The sequence below is a fragment of the Terrapene carolina genome, unplaced genomic scaffold (assembly GCF_002925995.2).
Source record: "Terrapene carolina triunguis isolate 2854851 unplaced genomic scaffold, T_m_triunguis-2.0 Scaffold58, whole genome shotgun sequence".
In the NCBI taxonomy this organism is placed as follows: Eukaryota; Metazoa; Chordata; order Testudines; family Emydidae; genus Terrapene; species Terrapene triunguis.
In genome coordinates, this window is record NW_020664409.1 from 58,439,917 (window position 1) to 58,452,300 (window position 12,384).

The 12,384-nt window shown below is 42.1% G+C and overlaps 1 protein-coding gene across 13 annotated transcripts in view; it reads right to left on the minus strand.

The window, feature by feature from the left end:
* Nucleotides 1-12,384, minus strand: part of EYA1 (EYA transcriptional coactivator and phosphatase 1) — a 253,329-nt gene that overhangs the window by 113,027 nt on the left and 127,918 nt on the right. For 6 of the 13 annotated variants that reach the window (XM_026662509.2, XM_026662536.2, XM_026662540.2 and 3 more), the window contains one exon: nucleotides 11,711-11,773. The exons of the other annotated variants lie outside the window; for them this stretch is intronic. In XM_026662509.2, coding sequence (XP_026518294.1) covers nucleotides 11,711-11,773 — 63 coding nt within the window. The remainder of the gene's footprint in view (nucleotides 1-11,710; nucleotides 11,774-12,384) is intronic. 13 annotated transcript variants of the gene reach the window in all.

Here is a 12,384-nt window from a genome sequence, read left to right on the forward strand (position 1 = left end):
CCATCTTGTCTCTCTGTTAATTAACATTTAAACAAGGGCAGAAAATATATATATGAGATGTATTCAAAATGAGAGGTAGGCTCAGATATATATGAATTATTGCAGTAGTACAAACCTTAATTTCTGGAACTTCTCATTTGTGAGTGCATGATTTCTCATCTTTGATACTGAATTAATGCTACCTTTTTCATTTAAAAGAATGGAACCTATATCCCCACCTTACCTATAATGTTCACTTTGAGTGAATCCTAAAATACACATACCCTACACTCATAAAAACATACAACAGCTACTCCCTAAGACCTCAATCATAAAATCGATCCTGGCAGGCAGCCGCCTGCATCCATGTGGCACACAGAGCACCATTAAAATCATTCAGGCTCTATGCAGGCACAAGCATCGACTCAGACAAATCCAATTGCAGGATCAGGGTCCAATTTTATCTTCTTTATTTGATCTCAAGGAAATATGCCAGGAAGCATTGCTACATTATACGTAGAACTAAGAATCAAACTTCTGAATAGCTTCAGCAAAATAAGCTTTTCTCTCTTAGGAAGTGCCAGTTCACTTAAGGATGTGACTTTTCTAATGACGAAATTTAATGAAAATATCAGAATTAATAAGCCTAGAAGTTAAAGAATCTTCTAATAGCACCAGCAAAAACTAAGAAAATATATTTACTTTATATTTTCCCTTGGATTTCTTTGACATTCCAGTGCTGATTTCTGTAGCAAAGTTAGCATAATCGTCTATCTATATCTACTTTTAAAATTATACTTGCAATATACACATTTAAAGAGCCTTCTATTCTGCAGTTTCTACTATCTGGAATAACCTCTCTCTCTCTCTACCTCATCAACTCTAAATCTCATTCCAAATTTCATCTGAAAATCTCTTTTCTTCTTTGCTTATATTTCTTAATTTCCTTTTCTGCTATATATTATTTGGCTCTGGTAATAGGCTTCTGTAGGTATTAAAATGTATACATTAACATTATACATATGTCGACAATTTTCACATCTAAATCATCAGATTCCCAATATGCCACACTATATCAGCAGTTAAATGCTATGCTAGTAGAGATACAGGCTTTCAGTGATGGAGCATTTTTCTGAAATATCATTTCATATATCTACCACTAATCAAACAACAAGATTTGTTTAGTCCAACATCCTTTATATGTCCAATTCAAGTCTAACGTTCATTTGAAAATTCAGAGAACTTGGTCATTTATGGTAATTCAACATTCTGCCTGCTTGGTAGTCTCTAATCTGATGTGGTTTTATCTCCAAACTATCATCTGAACTAGATTCCAAAACTTGTTTCCCATTAACATTTGTGTAACCAGACAAACTCCCAAATGGCATTAATTTTGGTCCATGTCAAGAAAGATAGGTGTTCTCTTTTAGTTTCCTTGCAAAATAGCAAATAACACAATAGTGAAAATTCATCCTTGAAATCCATTACTTCCTTTTTATACTACTACTGACAGTGGGACTTTGGCTGCCAAGTGCCTAAGGCCATGTCTACACTACAGGGACTATAACAGCACAGCTACTGTGCTGTAGCTTAATCAGCATAATCCGGCAGCCTACACGGATGGAAGGGGGGTTTTTCCTTTGGTGTAGGAACACCACATCCCTGAGCAATGGTAACTGGGTCAACAGAAGCATTCTTCCACTGATCCACCTGTGCCTGTACTGGGGCTTAGGTCAGCATGGATTTTTCACATCCCTGAGCAATGTAGCTATGACAACCTCAATTTTAAGTATAAACTAGGGCTAAGTCACTTTTGAAAATAAGATGCAGGCTTCTCAGTCTACTAGGGATCGCAATGCCAAGCGCACCAATGCCTAAATACCTTTAAAAATCTGGGCCCAAGAGGCTGATTCTCATTTACATTGGCATCTTAACACTGCTCTGGCAGAGTAAAGAATTCATAAATGTGGTGCAAATGTAAAGGAGCTTTAATGAAAATGAGAATCAGGCCCCAATATTTTTTCTGATGCTTAAAAAGGAGGCGGCAAAAAAATGTCTTTAAAAAAAAGAAATATTAAAAAGATCAAGGAAATAGTTGCAACAGATGCTACATTTGCACCACCATTACCTGAGGCTTAGTGTTCACTGTAGTGAAAACTTACTTACCCTGGGTCCTGCATACACCTATATACATCCTTAACTTTACCTGCTTGGGACCACTCACAGTGGGTAAAGTTAAGCATATGTGTAAGTATATGCAGGATCAGGGACATTGCTGTCTTCTCTAACGTCCTACAGCAGCTATAGCCTCAGCGTAGAAAGTCATGTTCATGTTAGGAAGTCACAAGTAATCATATATAAGGCACTAATAAATAAATAGAAATAATAATACCACCTAGCTCTTACTGCCGCAGAATTATTATTTTCCCACAGAGACAACTGTTGACTGCATTCATCTTCTCCTCTTCTTGAGTATATAATACATTATAACAGACATACCCCCAACCACATAGACATCTAGTACAAAAAATTCTTTAATATTAAAAAGTTATGGCATAGTCACTATACCATATGTCCAAAAGCAACATTTTAAATAAAAGCATTTAGGCAATGATAAGTTACAATAACACCAACAATTGTATTCATGAGCCTATCCTCCATGAATTTATTTAATTCTTTTTTGAACACCTATACTTTTGGCCTTTACAACATTCCATGACGAGTTCCACAGGTTGACTGTGTGTTGTGTGAAGAAGTACTTCCTTAGGTTTGTTTTAAACCTGCTGCCTATTAATTAAGGCTGAAATGTTGATCACAACTTTGGACACTATTGTAACTTCTCACTATTAACCAAGATGGTCAGGGACATGACCCCATGCTCCAGGTGTCCCTAAGCCTCTGACTGCTGGGATGGGACAACAGAGCATGGATCACTCGATAATTGCCCTGTTCTGCTCATTCCCTCTGAAGCACGTGTCACTGGCCACAGTTGGAAGACAGGATACTGGACTAGATGGACCATTGGTCTTACCCAGCACAGTCATTCTTATGTTCTTAATGATCATTTGAAAAGCATAGCTATAGAAACACCCTATTCTGCTTTTTAGTGAAAAAACTTAAGTCAAAGATGCAACAGTAGATATTGTTACAAAACCCCACCTCTTTCTTAACAAAATATCTGTGGAGATACACAGATTTCCTTTTAAAGTTATGATGTGGCAGCCATGAATCACTATATTCCTTACTCCTGGGGGAATTCACCAAAAATATATATATATAAAATTCTGTGCATATTTTAAAATTCTACAAAATTCTGCAAATTTTATTTGTCAATAAATAAATGTGGCTCCAGCATGGCAGTGGGAAGCACAGGCCACTGGCTGCATTAGGGTGGGAGCTCACCCTGAAGCCCCGATCTCCCCCAGTACAGTACTTAGCAGTGAGGCTGCACTCAACCCTAACACAGTGCAAGGGCTGGGCCTGCCCCAGAAACACCCTGGGGCCCTGCTCCTCTGCGCCAGGTGCACCAGGGGTGGGTGGCAGGCTCAGCCCAGCAGGATCCAAGTATGGAGGGGCTTAGTGTGGAGGGATCCAGGTGTGGGGCGAGAGGTTTCTGTGTGGGGCAATCTGAGTGCGGGAGGCTCAGTGGGAGATCTGGATGCACAGGGGCTCATTGGGGGGCTTCAGATGTAGAGGTAATGGGACTCTGCAGGGGATCCAGGTGAAGGTGGTTGGGGCTCAATGGGGGTGGGGTCTGGTTGTGGGGAAATGGGGCTCGGCGGGGAGGGGTCTGGGTGCTGGGGGAGAGGGGCTTGATGGGGTGAGGGGCCAGGTGCAGCTGGTTGGGGCTATTCCCCCCCCTTCCTTCCCCACTATCTCTTCCCGCCACCCCCCTTCTCTCCTTACCCCTTCCCCCCCTATCCAGCCCTACTCACTGTTGCACAGAAAACACAGAAGGGGAGCACAACTGGCACTAAGACCCAGGAGGCAGCATTCAGCTGCAGAGTCAGTGGAGCAAAGACGCAGCCTCCTTCAGCTCATTAGCTCTGGGCTTGCAGAAATGGGTGGGGGGGGGTCAGTGGCACGTAACCCATGTGCCCCCCCATGCCTCGCCTCTGTTTGGGAGGGCAATCCCCCCCAAAAAACGGCATCCATGGTAGTTCCCCCTTATCCCCCCTCTCTAGGGTGACCAGACAGCAAGTGTGAAAAATCAGGACAGGGTGTGGGGGGTAATAGGAGACTATATAAGAAAAAGACCCAAAAATCGGGACTATCCCTATAAAATTGGGACATCTGATCCCCTACCCTCTCCCCTGCAGCTTCCCTTTGCTTCCCTGGCATTTTCTGCAGGGAAGCACAGGAATTTTTTGGGGGGGTCGAGGGGGGGGCGTTTTCTGCGGGTGCGCAGTCCTGCAGAATTCCCCCAGGAATAATTTCTGAGTGTTGGGTTGATCCAAGGAACCCGTTGTTCAGCAAAAGTCACCATGTGCCAGCTTTATTGAGATTGAACCCCTAATGCTTGCCTGACAGGCAAAACTGCCTTTTGAGCTCAGCAGATCAACAGGGGGCCTGTCCTGCTTTATGCACAGTGGTTACTAGAATGAAGTTGACCCTCACCTAGTACATCTCTCTACCAATGCAGGAATTTTACTTGGGATTTTTCTGGTCTAGTTTTCAAAACCCAAACAATGGGACTTCCTCAACTAACCAATTCCACCATCAAGAAGTTTCTGCTAACATTCAAACACTGCAACTTTGGCTTCTCTACTACTGGCCACCTTAATCTGACCTCAGATTGACCCATTTATCATTGTTACAGAGCTGAAATATTCTCTTTGCTGGTGGTTAGAAAATTAGAGTATCTGTTGGGGTGCTCCTAGGTTAATCTCTCCTTCGTTCAGACAGTAGAGCTGAGATGATTTTTGGGATGGAGATCACACTTAATTTTTTCCTCACTAAACCCACCACAAATAATCTGGCTGTGGAGACCTTCCTGAGCATGGACAATGGCTTGTGTGTTACCCTTGTTAGTCTGTGGCTAAACTGTCTGAGTTCTTTAATTTCTGTAAATAGTGCTTAGATGTTAATGCAATGACAGAGAATCGGCCGGCTAGAAGTCAGAGAGGTTTCACCTTCAAGCAGAATCTGAAGTTTTAGGCAGAGAGTATCCAACCAGTGCCTCCTAATCAAACAAGAAGGTACAGACAGTTTCCTCTAGTTTCCAGGACTCATTGGGATTGGAATCAGATACTCTCTTACTCTTCGAGGCGTACATCTTTTCTCTCCCCCTATGATAAGCAGAGCTTTTCAGAAAATTGCAACATCCAAACTGTGTCGTCTTGATAGCTCCAAACCATCCTAGGAGGCATGACTTGTTGAAGCCACTAAATCTCTCTCTACATCACCCTCTTCTGCTGCTACAGCAGGAACTTCTAACTTAGAGCCCGATATATTAAGGATCATCCTGATTACCAATGTCTGTTTCCTGGACCTTGAGCAGCCCCACACAGAAGGAAGTTGATATCCATGCTGTTTCATGTGCTTAAGAGATCTCCATCTTTCACTATGGAATGGTGGGAGCTGCTCCATACTTATGGTTGAAGCCACTTGCCATTATAAATCTGATTTTAAACATCCCTACTCTCCACTAAAATCCCCTTAAAGACCTCTAATCTCCCTGAAATGTCACATGCTACAGACTAGAGGTTTACTTGGGAAACTTAGAAAAATAAGTTTTATTGAAGTTAGGGTATTTCAGAAATGTCACTTTCATCCACTTTAAATTTTCCATCACTTTTTTTTGTAAAATTATCTTTCACTGAAATGGCTTGGCCTAGAAACTCCAAGTTTGTTTTGCTCTTGGCCTATGTTTAAATGAAGCACCTTTTTGTGTTTGAAGGAAGGTTTGGAGGAATTACAAAGATCCTGTTTTCACATATATACAGATAAATGTTTAAAATACAATATTAAATATATTTATATTTAAAAACATTTATAAACTGTCCTGTTCCTGATTCCACCTGATTAAACTTTGATATGGGGCTGCTGGGCTGAGCCACAAGAGAGAGAAGAGTGTGTGTGTGTGTGTGTGTGTGTGTGTGTACGTGCGCGGGGGAGCGGTTATAAGGCATGAGAGCCGAGAAATATAGCGGGACAGGAGGCCAGGCAGGCTAAGAAGAGGCACAGAGTTGGATTGGGGAGGTAGAAGAACAAGAGCATGGATGGGATAGTAGACTGGCAGGTGATGGAAGTAGGTAAAGAGGAGCGGCATGGAAGGAAGCAGACAGCTGGGGAGGGATGGCCAGATTAAGCCTGCCCAGGGCCCTAGGAACACTGTGATGGGGGGCCTCCTTGGAGTGGTTATGGCAGGGGCAGCTCTACCTTCCTCCAAGAGAAGCAGGGGCAGTCGTATGCATCTCCCTTATTCTTCCCAGATGTGGTAGCAGGAGGGGGGCCAGTGCACACCCACAACTAGGGTGTAGTTGCATGGGTAGTTGGACTGGGCCCACCGTCATCTTCTTCTCCTGTCACACACAAAGTCCTCTGCTGGGGTGGAGCCCTAAGGGCAGAGGGGTCTTGGAGTTCACACCCCATTAAGATGCTTGGGTAGTTCCACCTCTCAGAGCTATTGTTTTAGGCTATATTACTCCTGAGGGCATTCTGCGCCAAAAAATTAAAAATTCTGCACACAATATTTTAAAATTCTGCAAATTTTATTTGTCAAATAAATGTGGAGACTCCAGCATTGCATTGGGGAGCACAGGCCACTGGCTGCACAGAGGTGGGAGATCACTGTGCAGCTCCCCCCACCCCAGACACATACTCAGCGGTGAGGCTGCACGCAAGCCTGACACAGCGCAAGGACTAGGACTGTCCTAGAAGCACCCCCCCCCATGGCAGGTGCACCAGGTGTGGGCAGGCAGACTCAGAAAGGCAGGATCCAAGTGTGGAGGGGCTTAGAGTGGGGGGATCCACATGTGGGTTGAGAGGGTTCTATAGGGCAATCTGGGTGCGGGCGGCTCAGTGGGGGATCCGGGTGCGGGAGGGATCTGGATGCACAGGGGCTTACTGGGGGGTTCTGGGTGCAACGGTAATGGGACTCTGCAGGGGGGTCCAGGTGAATTTGGTTGGGACTCAGCAGGGGGGATCTGGATATGAAGGCAATAGAGCTCATCAGGGGGGTCTAGGTGTGGAGGGTTCGGTGCGGGGGGGGGGTCTAGATGCTGGGGGAGTGGGACTCAGTGAGGTGGAGATCAGGTGCAGCTGATTGGGGCTCAGTGGGGTGGGGATCCGGGTGGCTCGTCGGGGTAGTCCAGGGAGAGTGGGGCTTCTCAGGGGGAGGGGCTTCTGAGTGCAGGGGGGTCAGGATCAACGGGAAGGTCTGGGTATGAGGGGGTCTGGATGCACAGGGGTTGGATGGAGCGAGGAATGATGGGAGCAGGAAGCTGGGGTGGGGGGAGTTTGCAGGGCTTCCTGCAGCTGGGGGAGGGTCTGACCCAGCTCCAGATGCCGTGCAGGGGAAGAGAAAGTCCCGTTCTTCTCAGCCCAGTCAGGACTAGCAGCTGAGCCTGGAGCAGGGTAGAGAGCTGGGTCTTCCCCAGTCCCAGTCCCATCCCCTGCCCCACAGTGATTTACCTCTCTGCCGGCTGCCCTGGGCACCCGAAACATACTGCTGGGGAGGGTCGCATGACCACTCTTGTGGCTTCCCTTTGCTTCCCCATCAGAAAGTCGTTTTTCTGCAGGGAAGCAAAGAAATCTGCGGGGGACATAAATTCTGCGCATGTGCGGTGGCACAGAATACTCACAGGAGCACTATATGCGCACAGGCAGATGTCTCTGAATCAGTTAGACTTGTTTAACCTTTACAAGCTTTTCTTCACAATCATGAGATCTAGAAACTTCAAAATAGCCAAGTGGTAGAAGCTGGAAATGAACAAAGAATGGAACCAGACACTCCCCTACTACCAAAGAATTCTTCATCACTGGCCATTTACCTCTCTGACTATCATCATCCACTAAACCTTAATTTTGCTCCCTATAATATACAAGATTATTTATAATGGTTAACATACCAAATTACTAAAATTTGAAAAATCCTGCTTCCTATTAAAGGGATCCATTTCCTAAATATTATAAAATTAGACTACAACATTAGCCACTGTAAAAAAGCGGCTCTAGATGCTATATTATTAAAAATACAAACCCGCAAGCTCAACATATTGTATGCTAATAGAAACCGGCCCCACCATATGCTCAACATATTTCATAATACAAAACAAATCAATTATTCCATTTCTGTAGATTAAAATATTCCTCTACTCCACCAACACATCACACTGACACCTTACAGAGCTACACATTTAATAAATAATATATAATATCTACAGTATGTATCCAAACATATATTTCTATACAGAAGAAAACAAAGAAGTAAAGTAAAGGTTGACTGGACAGTGTAAGTCAGGTGGAGTGGTAAGTGAATAAAGAAGAATTATGAGAGTGGGATTTATTTCCAGACTAAGTGTTTTTGTTTTTAAGTTAGAGAATATTTCTAAAGAAAATGTAATACTTGTGGGTAGTGAAACATGCTTTTAAATGTAATCCTTTTTAATAAAGACTTTGTTTGTATGTGTGTTACAGAGTCTGGAGAACATGCAACATAGTTAACAAACTTGCCTTCCCTCAATATGGGCTGGTTAAAGGAAGAAAGTCAACTTCCATAGCACCCAGGAAGTAGCTATGGGATCTTGAAATATAAGGTACAGCTTTCCTCTGCAAATTGCCATCCAGAAGGGAGAAGGTGGGTTTTTTTTTTATTTTAAATATACAACCAGTCTAATATCTAACATTTTGCACCCTGTGGTATTTTAAGATCATGCCAAACAGTCCCAGTGCTTTCTTTTGAATCCGTGAAGGAGGATTCAGATTCAAAGTCTTAACACTACCTAATAGTCGCCTGCCTGGCCAGGACAGTGGGGAGCTTTTATTGCCTTTGTGAAGGCATCTCATCCTGGTTCTCCATCAAGTCAGATACTTTACAGATTAAGGCTGAGATTTTCAGAGCCACCTAAGGAAGGCAAGGGATTTTTGACATCCAATTGCCTTTGAAATTAAATGTGCCACTAGACATCTTTGAAAATCTCAACCTAATTTTTTGCTATCTGGTTTCCCCCATTTATTTGGGACCAGAAATCTCTCTTCCCTCCTATCTGGCCCCTCAAAATGAGACAGAAGCACCTCTATGACCCTCAGTGTGAAGAGAATGCTGTAAATTAGAAAAAACAGATCCCCTGTTTATTTTTGGTGGGTTTAATACTGCATAAAGACACTTTAAGTGGGCAGAGGTTCCAGTTTCTGCCTAGGTTAATTCCCTGAGAGTCATTTCTAATTCTTAGTTTCGAAGTGATTATCCCTTGGTAGAATGAGCAATCTAATGTAGCAGCCACTTTTGGGAGCTCCTTCAGAAGGTGGCTTCAGTGCAGGACGGTTTGCTAAACTCAGCCTTTTCTCTGTACCCACCCCATGCATTCGGAAGCTGGACACTTGCTGAAACTGCCACTGGCTGGCTGGCAAAAAGTAAAGTTGAAGAATGGTAATCTCTTATCTGTTCATTTGAATTTTCCCAGTCCCTTTGTGTCAGTCCTACCATGGCAGCCCTTCTTTGAGAGGAAAAATAGCGAAGGGGCTAGAGCAGTAAGAGCAGTAGACCCAGACCCAGATTAAATTCCCTGATCTGCCACAGACTTCCTGTGTGACCTTGGTCAAGTCATTTAGTCACTCCATACCTCAGTTAAACGGTGATAATAGTACTTCCCTACCTCACAAGGGTGTGGTAAAGATAATTACATTAAGAGATTGTGAGGCGCTCAGATACTACAGTAATGGGGTAAAGTACAAATATTACAGATATCCTCTCCTGTTTTGGTATCTGAGATGACTTTTTCCTGAACATTTTCAAACAAACCTTTTAGTGTTACTATCAAATTTATTGCTTGGGAAGCCTCCAACTAAGCAGGATCAGCCAGACAGCCATCTCCCTTTAAAAAAGAAGTATATGACAAGAGCTCTCCTTTTCCGTGTTCCCTCTCCATCTGCTGGTAGGAGGATTTACACTCTAGGCTGGCATATTAGGATAGGAGAAACCAAACGAACCAGTAAGAAATTACTGTATTATTTCTGGCTTTTCCTAAAATGAACAAATTTTATTTCCTCCTCACCACACACCAACACAAGCCGTAATGACTCTCTCATGATCTGCCATGAATTTAAATGAATATTGCTTTGATTTATAGAAACTGCCGTAATTTGAGAGATCTTCTCATAGAGAAATTGGCATCTGAAGCAAGAATAAGTCAGACTTATCAAAACTCCTTTGAAATTATTTTGGATAGGTAAAAAAATTTACCCAACCTATTAGGAACAGGTAAATAGCTAATAAAATGGAATCTCTGCACTGACAACCATGGTTACAAGGTGTTCATAATTGTCTAAGATTGTGTGGCCCACCTTTGTACCAGGGCACATTTTGCATTGCAACAAATGTGGGTGCCATACCATGTGTCATTAAGCAATGTAAAGGGTGTATTATCAAAGCAGTATGCAAGGATTAAACTGCATGATTCAATCACACAACTAAATCCCCATTCAGTGCTTTGAAAGCTTACTGCTAAGTGTGAAGCTAAAAATATTAGCTAGTAACAGTCATCTATCTAGCAACCACATCCTCTTGTAGTACAACATCAATAAGAGGCATGTCTGAAAACGTGTCTGAGAGGAATTAAAGAACATTTGTTTGAAACAGGGCCATTTCACTTTGGGACAGATTCCCCCCCTCCCCCTAATTTACAGAACACATTTTGCACTATGGGGTATGGAATTCTGCCCAACTCACACCCATAGTGAAATGAAACTTAACATATCTTTATAACAAACTTATAACATGCAAAAATGTATACACCTGAGGCCATGATTTTCATTTACATTAAGGTCCCTTTAAAGCAGCAGAGTGATGTAAAGGGGTCCTTTGTTTAAATGAGAATGAAGCCCATAGTCATCTTGAAGAGTCATTTTCGCATATTACATTTAACACGTGAATGTTCAACAACACGTTTCCACTCCACATGCAACAAACAAGCAAACCACACATTTTTCATACTGTAGCATTTTAAGGGAAGTATTTGGCAGCCATATACAATGTACATCCCTAGAATCTGTAATTTCATTTTAAACCAGGTCCTACTTCAGAAGAGTGTGCAAGAAAAAATAATTTTAGTTTATGCTTAATTTAAAAAAATAAAATAAAAAAATAAAAATAAAAAAAAAGCCTGCTACATTCATCTTGTTTTTCTAAAGCTTGATAATCAGTTAAAAAAAAAAGTTTTCCCCAGAGCAAGAAATATACACTGGCAGATTCAGGAGAAAATTCTGCTTTTGGATTCTTATGCTACTCCCACTAAATTCAGTTGGAATTATTCCTGTATTTGAGAACAGAATTTGACCCTAAGTGCATATCTGATTCTAGAATGAATTATCTGATATTTCTTTCACAGACTTAAATTAATTATTTGTCACTGAGGGTAACCACAATTATAGGAATTACTACTGCAGCTTCTATAAACTTAAACTTACACTGGAAACAGTGGGCATGAGATACTTTTCAAAAAAAAAATTTTTGACATCATCTTAAAATGCATGCTAACATTTTTGCTGTGTTCACCATGGCTACACAAACCTGCAGTGGTCTGTGTACTAGTACTTAGCAACCAGTCTGCAGTGTTGAGCAGAGTCATGTCACCTGAAGGAAAATTGCAAACAAAAGAAAACTGTTGGGCTGCATCTCAGGTTGTAAAATTTCTTTGAAAAACTACATTTTTCCTGGTAGAATTTGACCTAAATGAGTAAGACATGAACTTAAAAATTCTAAAGTCAGAAATGAACTATGTTAAAAACAAATTACAGTAGTTTACATTTCTCAATAAACCTCAACATTACACTCACTAAAATACAGACATTATTTGCAATTTATTTGTTGAATGGTATTTGGCTGAAGTTGGGGCACAAGTGGAAACTATACATATAACTCATTCCTTAAAAACAAAGCATTTAGGGCCCTAGGTGATCTTTGTTCTGTGTGTGTGCACACCTCCGATTAGGTCAATAAGGAGTTCTGTGGCCAGATCAAGGGAAGGGTCTTGTGGTTCAAAGAAACATGCTCGACTTCTGTGTTGCTGAAGTGCCTCCAGATTGAACAGAAGGGCCAAAAACTGGGAACATTTATAATAAAGCCCTTAGTGATCATCAGGGCTTTGAAATCACACTATTAATAGCTATGTGTTGGTTTAATGAAATTAAGCTATGGGTGAAATTTTCAAAAGTGCCTAAGTCCCACTTTCAGAAGTCACTTAG